Source organism: Lipotes vexillifer, unplaced genomic scaffold (assembly GCF_000442215.2).
Source record: "Lipotes vexillifer unplaced genomic scaffold, Lipotes_vexillifer_v1.1 scaffold690, whole genome shotgun sequence".
NCBI classification, from domain to species: Eukaryota; Metazoa; Chordata; class Mammalia; order Artiodactyla; family Lipotidae; genus Lipotes; species Lipotes vexillifer.
Genome location: NW_006798376.1, coordinates 3,079,544 through 3,098,957, shown reverse-complemented (window position 1 = coordinate 3,098,957; position 19,414 = coordinate 3,079,544). Strand labels below are relative to the sequence as shown.

Sequence of the window (19,414 nt, the reverse complement as noted above, 5' to 3'; positions counted from 1 at the left end):
CCAAAAAAAAAAAAAAAAAAAAAAAAAAAACAAAGAAAACTTTATATTTTTTAAATGAAGAATCTAACTTATTTGCTTTTACTATATAAAAAGGAAGTCTCTTATTCAATTAATTTAAACATGTATTTCAAATTTTCAAATCACGGTCATTTAAATGAGAAGTTCTTTGAAAGCGGCGGTGGGGGGTGATGGTGGTGGGATGAAGTGGGAGACTGGTACTGACATATGTGCACTAATATGTATAAAATGGATAACTAATAAGAACCTGCTGTATAAAAAATAAAGTTCAAAAACAAAATGAGAAGTTGTTTAAAGGTATCTACACAATGGAGAAATCTGGAAGGTGCCACTTTAATCATATGATCAAATATATCATCATCAATGATGTGACAAACTGACATCATTCCTTCTGATTAGACACACTATATAAGAATACTTATATAGTATTCTTGTCAAAAATGTTTAAACCCCAATCTAATCTTACGTGAAAAAACAGACACAAAGACATTCTGCAAAAAAACTGGCCTAGATGCCTGCAAATTGCCAGTGTATAAAAGACAAAAGAAAGGCTGGAACACTCTTCTAGATTAAAGGCAACTAAAGGCATGACAAATAAATACAATGAATGATCCTTGATTAGATCCTGAATTTAAAAATAAAAAAAAGTGGGAGGGAGACGCAAAAGGGAGGAGATATGGGGATATATGTGTATGTATAGCTGATTCACTTTGTTATAAAGCAGAAACTAACACACCATAATAAAGCAATTATACTCCAATAAAGATGTTTAAAAAATTTGTTTTAAAAGCTATAAATATAGGATTCTATTAAGACAAGTGTGAAAACACGAATACTGACTGTATATTAGACAATACTGTACTATATATGCATATGTAAATTTACATTTATGCATATTCATAAATTTACTATATGCATATGTAAATTTATAAATTTATTATAAATTTACACTGTATATTAGACAATACTGTACTATATATGCATATGTAAATTTACATTTTATTATGATTATGTAGGAGAAGGTTCTTGTTTAGATGTATGCCCAAGTATTTAAGGGTGAAGTGTCTTGACGTTTAGAAAGAAAAAGATTACACATATATGTGACAGAATAAATGTCCCTCAAAGATGTCTACATCCTAAGACCTACAACCAATGAATATGTTATCTTACATGATAAAAGGGAATTTGCAAATGTGATTAAGTTAAGGAGCTTAAGATGGAAAATTATCCTAGACTATCTAGATGGGCCCAATAATCACAAAGATCCTTATAAGAAGTAGGCAGGAAGGACACAGTAGGAGATATAACCATGAAGCCGTGGTCATAGTGATACAAGGAATGCAGATGGGCTCTGGAGACTGGAAAGGGCAAGGAACAGATTTTCCCCTAGAGTCTCCAGAGAGAACACAGCCCCCTGTTGATACCTTGATTTTAGCCCTGTAAAATTCATTTTGGACTTCTGATTTCCAGAACTGTAAGATAATAAATTTGTGTTGCTTTAAACCACTAAGTTTGCAGTAATCTGTTATAGCAGCAATAGGAAACTAATAGATTATAAAGAAAGAAAAACAAATGTGGCAAAAAAGTTTAAAAACTGGTGAATGTAGGTGAAGGACATGAATGTTCACTCTGTTATTCTTACAACTTCTGTCAGTTTGAAATTTTTCAAAATAAGTTGTGGGGGGAAAAAAGAGAAGTTCACATGCAATAAAGAGATAAAAGGCTAATCCTAAAAATAAAAGGAAAAGAAAAACAAGTAGCACAGAATCTAAGTCACCTAATAGTTCCATCTTTTACGATATGGAAATAAAAGCACAGAGTTGTCGGTCTTTGGAAGTAAGGGACCACATGGATATAGCTACTCAGAATACAAAAAGGGCAGATAGCCCGGTAAGCATATGCCAAATATTCCAACAACTGTAGTAACTTGGGCAAATAAGTTGTTCTTCTGTTAAAAAGTCAATTTCCCTTTTGCCAACACCCCTCAGTCATTTACACAATACTGAAAATCACTTCAATTCTGTTTATCAGCTTTTTCCCCTACAGCAATCTGGGTAGGGAGAAAAAGGGGGGTGAGGAATTTTGACACAAGTGAATGGTGACCATAAGTTTATACCTATACTGGTGTAATTATTACTGGTTCCCGTTTCACTTTTAAAAGTATTCAATTTAGGAGCTTCCCTAGTGGTGGAGTGGTTAAGAATCCACCTGCCAGTGCAGGGGACACGGGTTCGAGCCCTGGGCCGGGAAGATCCCACGTGCCGTGGAGCAACTAAGCCCATGCACCACAACTACTGAGCCTGCGCTCTAGAGCCTGCGAGCCACAACTACTGAAGCCCGCGTGCCACAACTACTGAAGCCTGCATGCCTAGAGCCTGTGCTCCGCAACAAGAAGCCACTGCAATGAGAAGCCCGTGCACCACAACAAAGAGTAGCCCCCGCTCGCCACAACTAGTAGCCCCCGTGCGCAGCAACGAAGACCCAATGCAGCTAAAAATAAATAAATAAATTTATAAAAAATAAATAAAAGTATTCAATTTAGAACATAAATTTTATGATCATCCTAAGCATAGAGTATTTCAAAGAAGGGTAGGCCAGGATGTTTCTGAAGTGATAGTTATGGACATTTAGAGGAGATGAGAAGTGTTTTGAGTACTTGAGACAGACAAAAAGTAGATCATCAGGGAGCAATTCAGGAGCACAGAGAGGAAATACATACACCTATTACTTCTGGCGCTCAGCATCCTAGAGCAAGCATCCATCGAGGGCTCTTTTCCCTTCTCCCAACTTACCGGCTAAGCCCTACTTCTGCATTGGCATAATACTACAGAAAAACCACCTTTAATCTGGTTGTTGGTCACTTTAGTCTTTAGTTAACGAAATAAAGCACTTGTTTTACTTTCAAATGTACATTAGCTCTCAGCTTAAAAGCTTGCTTCTAACTGACAAACAGTACACTTCTTTTCAAAATTTGAGGTTAAATTCTGAAGTTAATAATTGATTTTCATACAGAATGCTGAAAGTTCCATATGTATGCAAGGGATGACTAGTTTCTAAAGTCCATATTTCTGAATGACCCATATATAAAGATACATCTTACTCTCATCCATCAGAATTCTATCCAATGCCTTGATCCTCAATACTTAAGAAAACAATTAACACTTTCCTACCCCACCTCTCTGGCTCCCAGCATCCCAGATTTGACCAGAATTTGCCTCCTTTACAGTCACCAGAGGTCTGTCTGCCATTCTCTCTCTAGAGTCTAAAAGTCTACAAAGAAACAACATGAATGAAGAGGAAAGAAAGGGAATACAAAGTAGCCAGGCAGAACCAAGATGAATCACTGCCATCACTGGGTAGAAAACAGAACTCTATTTATTATGAAAACTTTATAAAAGAATAGGTATTTGGAAAACCATTCATCCTCTCTGAGCTTTGGCTTCCTATAAAAAGAAGAATTTGGATTACATTAGCTCTATAATCCTTTCCAGCAGTAAAATTTGATGATGGGTTAAGTAGGTTTTTAACTGGGTGGACCTAGAAATCAAATCACAATGAAGAATGTTTTCCAGAGTTTTATGAACCTAAACTATTTACAAGTAGGTAGGTCCTATCTGAAAAATTAATCTCTCTTTTTCAGGAAAATTACAAGATAGTCAAAGGCACTTAATGTTCCCTACTCTGCTTATATTTTGAAAAGCTGCTTCAAATAAAGACAACAATGTGAACCATGCAAAAAAAAAAAAAAGCAAAGAAACTGCAAAAGTAATACTTACCTTTGCATCATCTATGTCAAAAACATCACACCAAGGAGATTTAACACCTTTAATTGCCAGGTCAAATGAACAGGTGAAAAAAGCTACCTGAATTAAATCTGAGAGAAAAAAAAGGTAAAATTTGTAGGTTACTATTTCCTGCAATTTTCCAAAGGCTGAATATCTATAGAATGCCAAGGACTTACTATATAAAACATAACTTGATTTTGTTAATTTTAGAGGATTAGAGGAGGGGAGATAAAGTTATAAAAGGTTTTAGTCCCCAACTTGAAAATCAGCAATGACAAAGAACATTTATTGAACGGTTCCTTTAACTACACAATTCACATTATAACTATTAAGAAGAAGCAAGTACAGAGAAGGATATAAAAAAGAAGAGAACACTGCAAAAGGTAAAGAACAAAGAAAAGGCAGACTGAGGAGTCAGGAGAAAGGTGAAGCAAAGGGTCAAGAAGGAGAGAAACAAAGAGGGAAAAATCACACTATGAGACCTGACTCTGACACTAATTATCCTGGGTAAGTCACTCTAGGCTTCCTGGGTCTCAACACAAAATAGGCAAAGGATTTATTCTTTTGTCAAGCAATATCAAAGGACATATAATTAATACATCCATAACACATAAAGGGTACCTATGATCAATAAGAAAAAACATAAAAATAATCCAATAGAAGATGGCCAAGGTTATGAAGAGGCAATCGTCAGAAGGAATGAAATAGCTAATAAGCATATGAAAAGATGTTCAACCTTACAAGTAACCAAAGAAATGCAAATTAAAGCTAGATATCATTTTTCATTAATTAAATTGGCAAAAGTAAAAATGACTAATAATATCCACTGTTGGATGAATTGGGGGAAATGAGCATTCTCACATATTGTTGATATAAAATTTTCTACACCTTCAGAGAACAATTTGGAAGTATATGTTAAGATGTAAAATATTCATGCACCTTAACTCAACAATTCTACCTATAGTTATTTATCTTATAAACTCTCAAGTGCAAAAAGCAGACTATAAGAATATCCACTGTTGCGTTATTTGAAAGAGTTAAAAACTAAGAAAAACCTTAGTAGGAATGTAATTTCCTATAAAATAAAGAATTTGGACTGTATTAGCTCCAGCCTCTCTGACTGGTAAAACTTGATGATGGGTTAAATAAATTTTTAACTATCATTTACCTAAAAATGTAATCATATATATCCTAAAAAATAACATAGAATTTAAAAAAATGAGACAGATACATTGCTAAGTAAAAATAAGTTACAGAAAATATATACAGCATCACCTTTCTATGCAAAAAAAAAAAAAAAAAAAGTATTTAAATAGCTAAAATATTTTTGAACAGTTACTCTGGGCCAGGTACTGAGCTAATGCTTTGCATGAATTAATCTCATATAATCCTTGCAATAATCCTGTGAGGCAGGTACAATTCCTATATCCATTTTACAGAGAAAGAAACTATGGCACAGTGATATTAAGGAACTTGCCAAAAATCACAGAGTTAGTCAATAATATAACAAAGTCAAGAATCGAATAGCCGAATTCCAAACAGTCCAATTCCAGAGCCATGATTTTAACCACTATGCTAATATTGCCTCCAAAAAGAAGTTGCTCTCAGTTACCCCATCAGTAAAATACAAATAATCTTTGTCAAGTCAGAGACTAGAAATAGTGTTGTTAAAAAAATCTTCAACAATCTTAAATGCCCACTAACAGAATAATGGCTAGATGCTGGTATTATATAATGGGATTCTGTACATAAGTTTAAAATGCAGAACTAGAATTACACACATTAAATAAAAAATACAAAGTTGAATTAAAATCAAATTTCAGACTGATACCATAGTTTGATACCATTACTAAAAGTTTAAAAATCAGCAAAATGCCCCATTTAGGCATAGAAACATAAATATAAAAACCGGCATGGGATGACTTAAATGCTCAATTCATGACAATGGTTACCTCTGGGAGAAAAGGAAAGGAATGAGATCCTAGAGAGGGACAAAGGACCCTCAATTTATTTAAAGCAACTAAGTGAAGCATAATGTTAAAATTTGATCAAACTAAGTTGTGGGTATACAGATACTCATTATATTAGCCTTTATTATTATCTATATACTTGAATTATTTCCCAAATAAAATAATTTTTAAAGCTCTGCAAATGACCCCAACGTATAGCCAGTTGAAGAAAAGAGAAAAAACTCAACTTTAGATGCTAGTCTAGGCATCTTCACTTTTTTGATCCTTGTAAAGCATTCAGACACCAGGATTGACATATTCTAGTCTACTTAATTTATTCCCAATATCTCCTATTTCTAGTCTTTGGAAATTTATTCACAGTATAATGAAATCACACTCTATATATCTGTCAATATCTGCTGTATGGATTATACATTCCTAGAAAAAAGGAAAAAAAAATCTTATTATTTTTTCTTAATTTCTCATTGCTAGGTAACCATGTACCTTGGTTTTCCACATGCTCTCCCAGCATAATTATTAATAGTGTTTCCTTTCACCCTAAAGTGTCCCAGGTGGCAGTCAACCCATCCACTGCAATAGCTTATGACATACATGACTACTCATTTTCTCAGCATCTCTAGGTATAAAAGCTTCAAAGAAAAAAAAAAAAATCACACTACTTTTTAAAAACTTAACCCCTCTCAAAACATTAACATGTACTTCTGAACTGCTTTAAAAGCTAAAGAATTTATGACTTTCCATTTGTATCACTTTAAGAGATAATTCAGAAAGAGATAATTTTTGTTTTATAAGTAATACTTAGAGTTGAAGCTTTATATAACTTTGCCCTCAAAACAAACAAACAAAAATTCCAGGATACATCAAGAGTCTTGTGTATTAATTTACATAAAACTCAAAGAAGAATCTGAATCTAAGAATAGTAAGCATGAGATATAGAATTTTCTTGACCTAGAACACATTATTTTCTCAACATAAAATCAATTGTGGTCCTTTAAAAGGAATAACTTTATGCTTCCATATTTTTCCATGTTCAGAGTTTAAAAACCACTTAAACTATTTCAGAGTTCAAATGAGAGATAATAGGCACATTACCTGCATTTAAGTTGTTGACTGGCACTTGCAAAATACCTGCAACTTTTTTTAAAATGTTCTGCATTTCTGGTCCAGTTTTGAAGGCTTCTACATGATAAAGAGCCGTAGCATTCCTTTCCACTTGAGTTAAAAACTTCTCACAATGATCAAAGAACCTCATTAATTTATCATTAATTCTTGGAGGTCCACACTCCATGTCTGAAAGGGAAAAAAATAATTGTGTGTGTATGTATGTATGTGTGTGTGTGTGTGTGTGTGTGTGTGTACATATATATATATACATATATCCATTGACATGAATGACAATTTCAAATTATTGGAAAATTTTGTTTCAAGTGTAAAAAGGAACACTAAAAACCTATTTATTCATTGACATGTCTGAAATAAGTACACACTGCTCAAGAAAGACATAGGGCAAAACTATTCCCCATTTGTAATAATTGTTAGCTCATGAGAGGATACGCTAAAAAAGACTAAAGAAACAGAAAATATCAAAGATAAAATAAAATGTTAGAGCAATACTACACTATGAAATAAAGGTAACTGAAATGAATGTTTTCTTAAAGAAAACAAAAATAATTAGATATGAATGTCATAAAAAGTGTAAAAATCTATTACCTAAGTACTGTTTCCATCAGGCACAGAAAATTTGAGAAAACAATCTAAAAATTAGCAACGTTTCTAATTACAAGGTGAGAGAGAATTCAACAAACAGGCTGTTTTACTACTCTAAGCCAAAGTCTAAATAGAGTATTTTATTTTCTCAATTAACTTTCTCAACCCTGTGTTACTTTACAAAAGACTGCTTCGGACAAAAACTACTGACAACAGCACAAAATACATTAAAGTTTCAGGTCTTCTGTATTTCATTGGGCTAGATGCTTCTGATTCGGTTTATTTTCTAACTGAAGCTCCAGAATAACTTCCCATTTAGAATTTTATGTGTTACATTATTTCCCCAATTCGGTAACAAATACATACTAGAAAAGCATTCGTAATCATGCTTCAACTACTGGGGTGCCTTTTAAGTTTTCTCAGAGTCATATTTAAAAATACACAGATTCCAATCATCATTTCTCCAATAATTTACCATGAAAAGAACACCAAGTATACTATTTCTGTAATTAAAATAAGAAAATTATAGTTATACCATTTCGCTTCAGATGTGTATGTGAAAATATTTATATGTATGTGTGTGTGTATCCATTTCAGGAGCTCCTGAAATGAATAATTCTGTCAATTTTAACTGGCAATCAGATTACAGTTCTTAAGAAATTACTAGGAAAATAAGTGATCTTTGTCATCATTTTCTGTGACCTCAAAATTTCCTAAGTGGATCTGGATAATTCATCCCTGCTATTATCTAATTACTGCTATTCTTTAAATAGAAACAAAGGCATTGTTCTGTTTCTGTAAGAATACAAAATCCAATTCAGTGGCTTCCCTCCAAAGTCCAGATGTACACAACAGGCAAAACAATTGTCTGTAGATAATAATGAAGCAGCTAAGCAAAGGGTTTAATCTCTGATACTGAAAATGGTGAGGGATGGCTTATCCTGAACTATTTTGATCCATGGCTGGCAAATGCCCATTCTGCTAATCCATCTAAGGGCAAAAATTCATTCATCCCAGGAGGTCCAGTAGTCCCTTTTTGGTATACACTATATACATATATAGTACTATATTGAAGTATGTTCTGCTTTCAACATTCAGTTAATTTAACAGATTTGTGGGAAATCTTCACTCATATCAATGGAAAAAAGTCTAGCTATATTAAAAAGCATGATTCAACAAGTGACTAAACACAAGTCAGCCAACCGAGTTACCCACAGAGTCATGACAGAGTCATAACACATGACAGAGTCAATGGAAGAACCCCTTGGAGATGGCTGAACAGCTTAAGAGAGAATGCTATTAGAGAAATGACAAACCAGTCTACTTCTAATTTATTTTTTGCTTGGGCTTTTTAAAGCTAAATGATGCCTCACCTCAACTTTGACCTTAAAGCTGATCAAGAAAGTATTAACACTTGTTCATCTCTCTGGCACAAAAATGTCATGTTTTCATTCTTATCCTTAAGTTACAGGACAAATGGAAGCTGTACATACAATGTAATGGTTAAGAGACCAAGCTCTAAATCAGATTTCCTGGGTTCATACCTACTCATTTGAAATTAGGCAAATTAGTGTTTCTACGTCTCAATTTCCTTACCTGTTAAGAGGGGGGAAAATACAATCAACCTCAGAGAGCTGTTGTAAGGATTTTGTGAAATAAATGTGAGGCACGCCTAGCACATAGCAAGCATTAAGTGTTTGCTATTATTATTATGTGACTTTTAAAACATTTTCTAAGGAAAAAGCATCATTTGAGGGAAAACAGAAGACCTGGATTCTGGGCCTCAATCTAAGAAAGGACAATCAGCAAGGAATTTTCTTGGGCTCAGCTTCTTCACCTGTGAAATAAAAGAGCTCCACTATGGGCTTCCCTCGTGGCGCAGTGGTTGAGAGTCCACCTGCCGATGCAGGAGACACGGGTTCGTGCCCCGGTCTGGGAGGATCCCACATGCCGCGGAGCGGCTGGGCCGCTGAGCCTGCGCGTCCGGAGCCTGTGCTCCGCAGCGGGAGAGGCCACAGCAGTGAGAGGCCCGCGTATGGCCAAAAAAAAAAAAAAAGAGCTCCACTAGACGGTCTCTCAAATTTTGCAGAAGTATCGGTAGTGGAATAAGTTAGTAAAGTACTGTGCCATGACCATGGGCCGCAGCGAAAAGGAGAGTAACTCTATAGTACATGCAAAATCAAAACAGAGAAAAAAGCAGAGCAGTAAAGAAAGTTTGAGAGTACTTCCTAAAATAGGTTGTAGGTCTAGAATTAATATCTGAAAAAGCTGTTAAATGAAAAAAAACAAAAACAAAAACAAAACCCAAATAGTATTAGTATCAGAAGTAAAGCCTGAGGAAGAAAAGTCCTAGATTTAAAAAAAAAAAGTGCGCCGAACTGTAGACCTAGTCGCCAGAGATGGAGGAAGGGGAGAGGGGTTGGTGCTCAGAGGGAGAAATTCATTTTGGGAATGGGTGATCAAAAACTGCCCTGGCCTGTCTCCCTTCCTACTGGATCCCCCAACGTCTACCACAGCGTCCTGCACGTAGAAGGTGCCAAACTCATCCCTGACGAATGAATAAATGAACATTATGTACGAGGATAAGGGAGAGAGCCAAGTCCTGAACATTCCATGGGATGGGGGGCTGGGGACAGAAGGAGCGGCTGGGATCGGGGAAGTCCGGGATCTGGGGGAGGACCGAGGCAGGGCACTGGCTGGGCGGCCCGGGGTGGTCACCTGCGACGTCGGGCGGCGGTAACCCAGGGTGGTAGTGCTGCCACAGTCCCTGCAGGAAGGCGGCGCCGCTGTCCACGCAGCGGTGCTTGGAGCTGGTGACTAGCTGCAGGCGGCCGCAGTTTTCTCGGCTGAAGAGGACCGGGAAAAGGGAGGCCAGGCGCAGGGCCAGCTGTCGCATGTCCTGCCGCCCCTTCTCCACCAGCTGCCCGTCCATCCAGTCCGCGTACCACAGCGGCCAGTTGGCCAGCGCAGCGCCCAGGTCGCCGCCGCCGGCAGCGCGGATCCGGTCATCCCCGGGACCGCGGGCCTGCAGCAGTCCGTGCAGCTGCCGCAGCTTCCGGATTTGTTTGGTGGTCGGGTAGCGGGTGCCGTGGCGGATGAGGGCGACCAGCTGTACCGGGGTGCAGGTCTCCAGCAGCTGTGGGTCCCGCCGTGGCGCCTCGGGGTCCGGCAGCAGCCCGGGGTTGGCATCCTCGTAGCGAGTCTTGGTGCCGAAGTAGGGGCTGAGCGGCGAGACCACGCGGTCCTCCGGCTCCAGGAGGGAGCAGCGAGAGAGCGACGAGACCAGCGCCACAGCCAGGGCCGCGACGGGTGCCACGGAGACCCTGCAGAGGCGGCAAGGGCCACGGAGCATGATGCACTGCGGCCCGCGGAGGGCAACATACCGGCTCGCTCGACGGCTTCCGGATCCGGTGGGCAGGAGGTGGGCCGGAGGGTGCTTCCGGCCGATGCCCACGCGGGAATCACTTCGCCTACCCAGCTCTCAGGCTGTGAGGAAACGGTCCCTGCTGTGGGAGCACGGAGAATGCGGGCTGGACGCTCCGAGGATCCCAGTGGCCCTGTGGCTCGGGTGAAGCCGGTAGAAATCCTCGAGGCGCTTCGGAAACCTGTGGCTTAGGTGGAGCCGGCGTCGCCTGCCCCCGCCCCGCCCCGAGCGTGGGCGAGTTTCCTCGTAGCTGGCGGCGCCTCAGGGACTGACTCAAAGACTCCCCCGCTGTTTAAATTCTCTAGGGTGTGATTAAGCCCGGACTCAGCCTTAAGTCTCCAAAGCTGCCAAAACAGGACACCTTTTAAGAGCTGACTTCTGTATCATCATCCATACCCCATTCTACTCTGTTTTTCAAAATGTATTTTGAACCAGCTGCATCAAATCCACCTGAGGCGGTGACTGAAAATGCAAACCCCAGGGCCCGGGCCCAGCATGCCTCCTGGAGCCCAAGGTTTACTCCCCCATTAGAGTTTGAAATTAATCCCTATACAGCAAGGCAGAGGCGAACCTGGAAAGAGGCTCAGTTCTCCAGGAAATTTAATTCCTGAGCTTTTGGTAGTATTTTGACCTGGACCAGCAAAGCTGACATCAGGGGGACAGCACCCCAGAAGAACTGTGCTTGTTGATACCGAGGGCTTAGACAGTAGAGACAGCAATCCTACTAACTCGGGCGCATTGAATCGTGGCCCAACAGGTTTACTCCATTATAAGTATGAGCTGATCTGTGTGAAGCAAACAAGATGTGTATTTACCGTCGCTCCGAGTCCAAACTCTCTTCCCACGTAATGACATATTCACATCAACCCCAACGTTTTTTCGTAGGTTATTGCTGAGAATCTCACCCCCCAAATCATAAATCTGAAGAATACCTTGGTTTCTCCACTTGAACCCCAGTTCATATGCCAGCTGGGAAAACAGTAAGTATTAAAGAAGTCATACGGTGATCCAGATTGAAGGAAGTTTGGGCCATGTTTTTATAAGTGCAGCTTTTTCTTCAAAGACACCATTAAATTGCTCTTGGTAAGTCCATCTCCATCTTTACTCCTTTTCTCCTTAAAAGTGCCCCTGTGGTCCAGAGAGGTATACCTCTTAATGTTAACCCAGTGAAGAAAATGGTGTAAAATCAAGAATAGATTCCGACTTGAATGCTGCAAAATTTAAGCTGTTCTGTGGCAGGTAACCATCTTTAGAATATGTTATTTTTTTGTATTCCATTTTGTGGAATGTCAATGCCTGAATAGTCATGGTCTGTGATATTGTCACAGAACTTTGCTCAAATTAATATTTATTGAATACTCTGTATGAACTTCCTTTTTTAAAAAATTTTTATTGGAGTAGAGTTGATGTACAATGTTGTTTTAGTTTCAGGTGTACAGCACAGTGATGCAGTTATACATATACATATATCCACTCTTTTAGATTTTTTTTCCCCATATAGGCCATTAGAGTACTGGCTAGAGTTCCCTGTGCTATACAATAGGTCCTTATTAGTTATATATTATATATACACAATATACAGTGTAGTAGTATGTATATGTCAATCCCAGTCTCCCAATTTGTCCCTCCCACCCCGCTTTATGGACTTCCTAACCTTATATTTTATAGGCTGAGGTGCTTGGTAATATTTCTAAGTTCATTCAGCAAGCATTTGAGCTAGATGCATCTCACTATATTTTACTTAGTATATGTATTTAATAATGATCACTTCTCATGCCCAATCTTTTGAGTCCTCAGGAGCTACTAAGTCTTCCTAATGGCATCACTCCTTCCTAATGAAACAATCTTTAGAGACCCTGCCTAACTATTTACAAAACACTAAATTTGCCCCTAGCTTGATTTTATTTTTCTTCCTCTAATTACTCATTAATTTATGCTGGTTATATACTTATGTAAACCAACTCTAATCATCTTTGGTGTCAAGCCAAGATGACAAATGATGAAATTTATCAATGCCTTCATGTTTTTGGCTAGGAAAAAGCAGCATAAAAAGGACAAAGAGCTTTGGATCCAGACTACAGCTCAGTGACACATTAACCTCGGAAACCTACCCAAGTTCTCTGAGCCTTGGTTTCCTTACCTGAAAATAGGCATATTAGAACCTACATTGCAGGATTTTTGTGAGAATCAGAGATGATTAAACCCAGTATAATAGGCTGCTATGAGTGATATTTTTATCATAATGTTCAATGTTGTTATTATTTCTGTACTGAGATGCTTAGGTCTCTAGCAACCATACAGTGTAAACTTACTTCCACTTTAAAGTGAATGACTTTCACAGGCAAGACATGCATCAAAGATCATTTCATAACTTTTCTAATAATAAAAATCCACTCATCTCACTTAAAATGGGTCTCTCATTCTTAAAGCAGTGAGCACCTTTGAAAAGTTTTCATACCAGGCCATGTATTAATTCTCTACCAGCCTGTAAATTGGCTGCCCTTTGAAATAGATGCCCACCTTGTCCAATCAGTTAGTACACAAGAATTTGTATGGTACAAAACATAGCTGCCCCTTTGCAAAGACTGGGTGGTTTCCCTTCTGTTATAAGAGGCTGTGGGCATGGCAGCAATGTATTTGACAAAAATCTACCACAACACAAGAGATAGAATGGAAAATTAATAGTTCAACTTCCTTGAAGAGATGGAAGAGGGTGGAACCAAGAGCACAGAGAATTTGATTTGGACCAGAAGGAGAGGAGACTTTATCTTCTGAAGGAGGATTGAAAGGATGGATGCACATGTGGATAAATTTGTTGGTCTAGAGGCAGAGAATTCGTGGATTTCAGGCCTGGTGGCCTCACTTTCTTCTGTGACATATGAAGCAAGATTGTCTGAAGAGATGGAGGAATGGGAATTAAGTCCCATGGAATGTAGAAATGGCTTAGATTTGCAATTGAGCGAAAAGGGGGAAAAAGTAGAAGTTTGGATGCTCAGCTCTGAGGATCCAACTGAGAATGGAAGATTTGGATTGTTAATGGTTGTACAGTTTTATCCAGAAGTAAACATTATCTGTTGTGTCTTTCAGAGTGGAAAAGAAAACTGAGCTCAGTTCTACATTTTTCTAATTTGTCTTAAGTAGAACTTCTTTTCTAATCAATCTGTTACATTAAAGAATAGGGTAGGTTTTTTTTTTTTTTTATTTTTTTATTTATTTTTGCGGTACGCGGGCCTCTCACCGTTGTGGCCTCTCCCGCTGCAGAGCACAGGCTCCGGATGCGCAGGCTCAGTGGTCATGGCTCATGGGCCCAGCCGCTCCGTGGCATGTGGGATCATCCCGGACCGGGGCACGAACCCGCGTCCCCTGCATCGGCAGGTGGACTCTCAACCACTGGGGAAGCCCGGGTAGGTTATTTTTGTCAGATTATTCAAAGGACTTTTAAAATGGTAAAGTCATTCTACTCTTAAGATTGCATGATGACATACATAGCATTTTAAGTTACAGTTATCTACTAGACTTTTAAAGAAGTTATTAAAGAAGATGGCCTCCTGGTGAAGTAACAATAAAGAAAGGAAAAAGCTAAATTCTGTGAGGAAAAGGGTAAGCTGTCTATGAAAGGATAGAAAATATTAAGAACATGGTTTCTGAAGTTAGAATTCCTGGCTTTTAAAATTCCAGCTTCATCACTTAATATCTGTGAGATTTTAAACAAGTTAAACTCTTTGCCTCAATTGTTTTCTGTAGTGAGGAAGATACCTATGTCATGGGATTGTCCAGCGGATTAAATGAAACAGTTAACATAAGTGCTTTATATAGTTCCTGGCCCCAAATAAATGTCAGTTACTTTTAGTAAACAGAATTAAAATTTCTTATTATCACTTCTCTTTTAATCAAGTAAACTGACAAATGGCCAGCTCTTCATGGATATCTATTATCTCACAACTACATTAAGCAGCTAATTTTGTGCCTACGCCAAGAAGGTTTTATCTCTAGTATCTCAGTGCCCTGCTGTTTCATCTTTCCTTTGTCAGTTAATGATTCAGTGCTTACTTGTTTTTTACTGCAGTAGAAGACTGCAGTAGAAGACTGTGTATGGACAGAGCTGGGGTGATCCATGCTTCAACGGCAGTCCCTTCAACCTTGCTTGAATGTGGAGGCTGCATAGATCACAAGCTCCGCAGACTGCAAGACAGCTTTGCTCCAAAGAAGCTGACCACTGTATGGTTCCCCAGCGTATCAAAGCTAACCTGAATTATTTAAGTTGTGTTTCAGTTGATGAATAGAACTTCACGGAACCACACAACAACAATGGAGGTGACCTGCTGTTTTACATTCTCTATTATACCCTGCTAAGGAAGTTATTTTGCAGTGACAAAGCTTCTTTTCTAGTGTCCTGACAAATCCTAGGATTTTGATGTTGGGAATTCTTCCCTCCCATCAAATATTGGTTCTAAATCCACAGAACTATTTGAGAAACCAGGTAGAAAATTATGGTAAGTTTAAATTACCAATATGCTTTCTATGCTTTCTATAATGACTTTCAACAAGCCAGCACTATTGCTCAGAAACATAATTTCCTCCAGAAGTCCCCTCCATCCAAAATATATTGTTATCCTGTTACAGAAATAAATAATATTTTCCAAATCCTGGTAAAAACCTCTCTTCTCTCCTATATTTTTCAAGAACAAGCATAGATGATAGCAATTGTGTTTTAACATCTTATTTTTTTTCTGAAATGTTAGTTTTCCAAAATTGAAAAATATTTTTGATCTGTTGGATCTTTTAGACAATTGGTTGGCTGACTTTAAAGCCATGAGTGTTTTCTTATCATTCCAAAGAGTGAAGAACTTTCAGAACACAAGTTTATTAGTTCATCAGTTAGGCGGTTTTTTTACTTAGTTCATTAATGGCAATTTCATGTTGTCTCAGTAGCCCATGCAGGAACCAGTCTTCTTTTAGTTTTTGTTCACTGTTTTGTTCTACGATAAACCCATCTTGTTGCTTTGCTTGTGTTATATATCAGTAAACATTAAAACGCAATAATACCTAAGCTAGAAAAGCAATGTAGGCACCTCTGGACTCACACACTTGGTTGCAGCTACTTTAGTAAATAGGGTAGATCACACTACAACTGAAGCAACCTTTATGTTTCCAGAAACAACACCCCTCGTTACCTTTCTTGTCTTACATCTTACACTGCCTTGTGAGGCATCTTATACTTGCCTGATTCTGTATTCCAGGAGAAAGTAGTTGCTGCTAAATCATTCATTGGTTAATACCTTAGATGCAAGGACCATGGTGAAAACTTTTTTGATTCCCAAATATTTATTCCATGTCTTACATGAAGGATACTGTCAACAACTATTTGTTGAAAGGGTGTACAAATGAATGAATAAATGAAAATAGAACAAACAGGCAGTATGGGAAGCTAAAATAATATTGCTTTGCATTTATGCAGTATAATTATTTTGTTTTCCCAGCTATCCCATGATATATGAAGAGCAACATTTATATCACGTTGTGGGTGTGGAAATCAAGAGGTTAGTAGATGCCTTACCTAAAGTCATCCAGCAAGTATTTAGTAGAACCAGTTCTAGAATGTGATTGATGGAAACAGAGCTATCTTTAATGCCTACCCTATTCATGACAAATGAGCAGTGACTACAAAAAGTGTCACTTGTAGCTGAGGCTAAAAGATAAATTTAACATGTAGTGCTGTAGCACTTACTATTGGCTAACCACCCAACATTTAGTCCCCCTGTTTCATTGGAATCAATGTGTAAGTATTCACCTCTCAGGAAGATCACTCTATCCCCACCTCAGGAAAAAAATCCTGATTGGTTTAACCCAATCCCGGTAACTCTATTTTTCTTAACGGTTTTAGTTTAGGAAAGAGCATGTGATTCAGTTCTAGCCACTAAGATATGAGGGTCAGTCTCCTGAAAAGTTTCTGGGAAAGGTTTTTGGTTCTAGGAAAGAGACAAATGATGGAGTAATGAACAGTCAACTGTCAATGGATTAGAGATTCTGTTGAGTCAGAGAAATATTGCATTTGGCACAGTAAAATATTCTGGAAGGAAAGGAGATAGTATTCAGTGAATGAAATGCTTAATGTATATTTTGAAGGTGGTACAGTACTTGTTATTGATTAAATGAGACATTTTAGAATATGAGATTAAGAAAGCTTAACCAAGGTAAATTACAGAATATAAATCTTTCAGAAGTAAGGAGGCAGGTTGGTTGTTTGGCTTGGGGCACCCAAGCACTGGAGGCTACAGCTTTTTGGTGGGGCTAATGGTGGACTCCAGGAGGGCTTAGGAGGGCTCACGCCAGGCAGTGCTTTCCGAAACTTCTGCTGCCAGTGACCTTGTCCCTGCGGTGAGCCACAGCCAACCCCCGCCTCTGTGGGAGACCCTCCAACACTAGCAGGTATACATCCAAAAGAATTGAAAACAGATATTCAAACAAAACTTGTACATAAAAGTTCATAGCAGCACTACTCACAATAGTCAAAAGGAAACAATCCAACTGATGAATGGATAAAATGTGATATGGCCATACAATTGGAATACCATTCAGCCACAAAAAGGAGCAAAGTACATGCCGCAACGTGGACAAACCTTGAAAATTTTATGGTTTATAAATGAAGGAACTAAGCATGGCCCTCCAGCCAACAACCAGGGACAAACTGAGGTCCTCAGTCCAACATCCAGTAAGGAATCAAATCCCACCATCAACCATGTGGGTGAGCTGGGAAGGGCACCCTGCCCCAGTTGGGCCTTGAGAGAACTGCAGCTTTGGGGACACTTGTTTGCAACCTCGTGAGAGACCCTGAACTGGAGGACCCAGATAAGCCATGCCCAGATTCCTGACCTGCAGAAACCGTTTCTCCTGTGGAACATCAAAATCACCATAGTGGGGACTTCCCTGGTGGCACAGTGGTTAAGAATCCACCTGCCAATGCAGGGGACATGGATTCGATCCCTGGTCCAGGAAGATCCCAAATGCTGCAGAGCAACTAAGCCCGTGCACCACAACTACTGAGCCTGCGTGCCTAGAGCCCGTGCTCCACAACAAGAGAAACCACCGCAGTGAGAAGCCCACGCCCCACAACAAGGAGTAGCCCCTGCTTGCTGCAACTGGAGAAAGCCTGCATGCAGCAATGAAGATCCAACCCAGCCAAAAATACAAATAAGTAAATAATTTTTTTTTAAATTTTAAAACAAAAGTAAGGAGGCCAAAAATAAAAAAGGCCAAGAAATCCTGGCCCAAAACTTTTGCTCCTGGCTGTAAATTTCTGTTCCTACTGGACTTAAGCCCCAGTAGCTTCTCACCTTCCACTAGCCTATACACCCCACCCCCTACCCCACCCCTAAAAATCCCCACCTCACTCAGCAACCATCCCATGAATGTTATTAAAATAAATTATTTTACACAGACATTTGGTTTTTTTTTTTTTTTTTTTTACAGTTTTTAAATTATTTAATCAAAATATGTATCAAGAGTACCAAGATGAGAATCATGGCCAATAACTGAAACCAAGCACTAAATTGGGTGCACTTGTCTTGCTCGGGTGTGGTGATGGATGCTGGGAATCTTGTGTATGAGCAGAAAAAGATCTCAGGAGAAATCTCCTGTACCTTAGATTACACCAGGGCTTAGTAAGTGCTAGACCTTTGGTTCTGGACCTTCTGAAAACATAGACGACTTCTCTGGGAAATAGAGCTACCTTGAAATTTCAAGAAGCCATGTCCTGTTTACAGCATTGCACTCAATCTAGAGTTGGACTGTCCATCTTCCAGAGCAAAGTTGTCCAATAGATGTTTTTGAGATTATGGAAATGTTCTATTCTGTGCAGCCCAATACGGCAACACTAGTCATGAATAGTTATTCAGTGCTTAAAATTTGGCTAGTGAGACAAAGAACTAAATTATTTAATTTTATTTAATTTAAATTTAAATAGCCACATGTGGTTGGTGGCTACTCTATCAGGCAGCACAGTTACTAGAGATTTGCTATCAAAGTGTGGTCTGGGAACCAGCAGCTTTGGCATCACCCACTGCATTTCTATTAGAAATGCAGAATCACAGATCTACAAACAGAATCTGCATTTTAACAAGATTCTCAGGTGATTTGCATACACATCAAAATCTGTGAAATGCTGCTTTAAAATATCTCTTTACAAGGCTGATTAGTTCTTGACTCTCTAAGGGAATAAAACCTCAAAGCTTACTTTTCTGAATCAAAAACCTAGAGAATACAGTATTATTTCAGTACCCTTCCTAGAGAGATATCAAGGTAGAGGGATGACTCCAAAATTAAATCTTCTGGAGTCTTCTAAAATATGATCTGTATTCAACCGCATTCAACCAAGACTCTCTTTCTTTCTCATCAAGGCTGGCTTTACATGTGAGCTTCATACGTGTATTTGGTAAAAGATTTCCACTGACCTTAGAAAGAGGCCTCTGCATTCACTACACTTCTTGTCATTGAAATCAGTTTGCCAATTC

General features: G+C 38.7%; 1 protein-coding gene and 1 pseudogene across 2 annotated transcripts in view; both read right to left on the bottom strand.

Annotated features, from left to right (window-relative positions):
* Window positions 1–10,849, bottom strand: part of MINPP1 (multiple inositol-polyphosphate phosphatase 1) — a 45,649-nt gene extending 34,800 nt beyond the window's left edge. Inside the window, exons 1-3 of one of the 2 annotated variants that reach the window (XM_007470296.1) lie at window positions 10,199–10,849; window positions 6,866–7,063; window positions 3,795–3,892 (exon numbers count right to left, since the gene is read on the bottom strand). In XM_007470296.1, coding sequence (XP_007470358.1) covers window positions 3,795–3,892; window positions 6,866–7,063; window positions 10,199–10,832 — 930 coding nt within the window. In that variant the 5' untranslated portion in view covers window positions 10,833–10,849. The remainder of the gene's footprint in view (window positions 1–3,794; window positions 3,893–6,865; window positions 7,064–10,198) is intronic. The other variant, XM_007470297.1, reaches the window with a different exon arrangement.
* A 243-nt stretch (window positions 10,850–11,092) lies between these two features.
* LOC103079007 (rab GTPase-activating protein 1-like pseudogene) overlaps window positions 11,093–19,414 on the bottom strand; it is a 16,633-nt pseudogene continuing 8,311 nt past the window's right edge.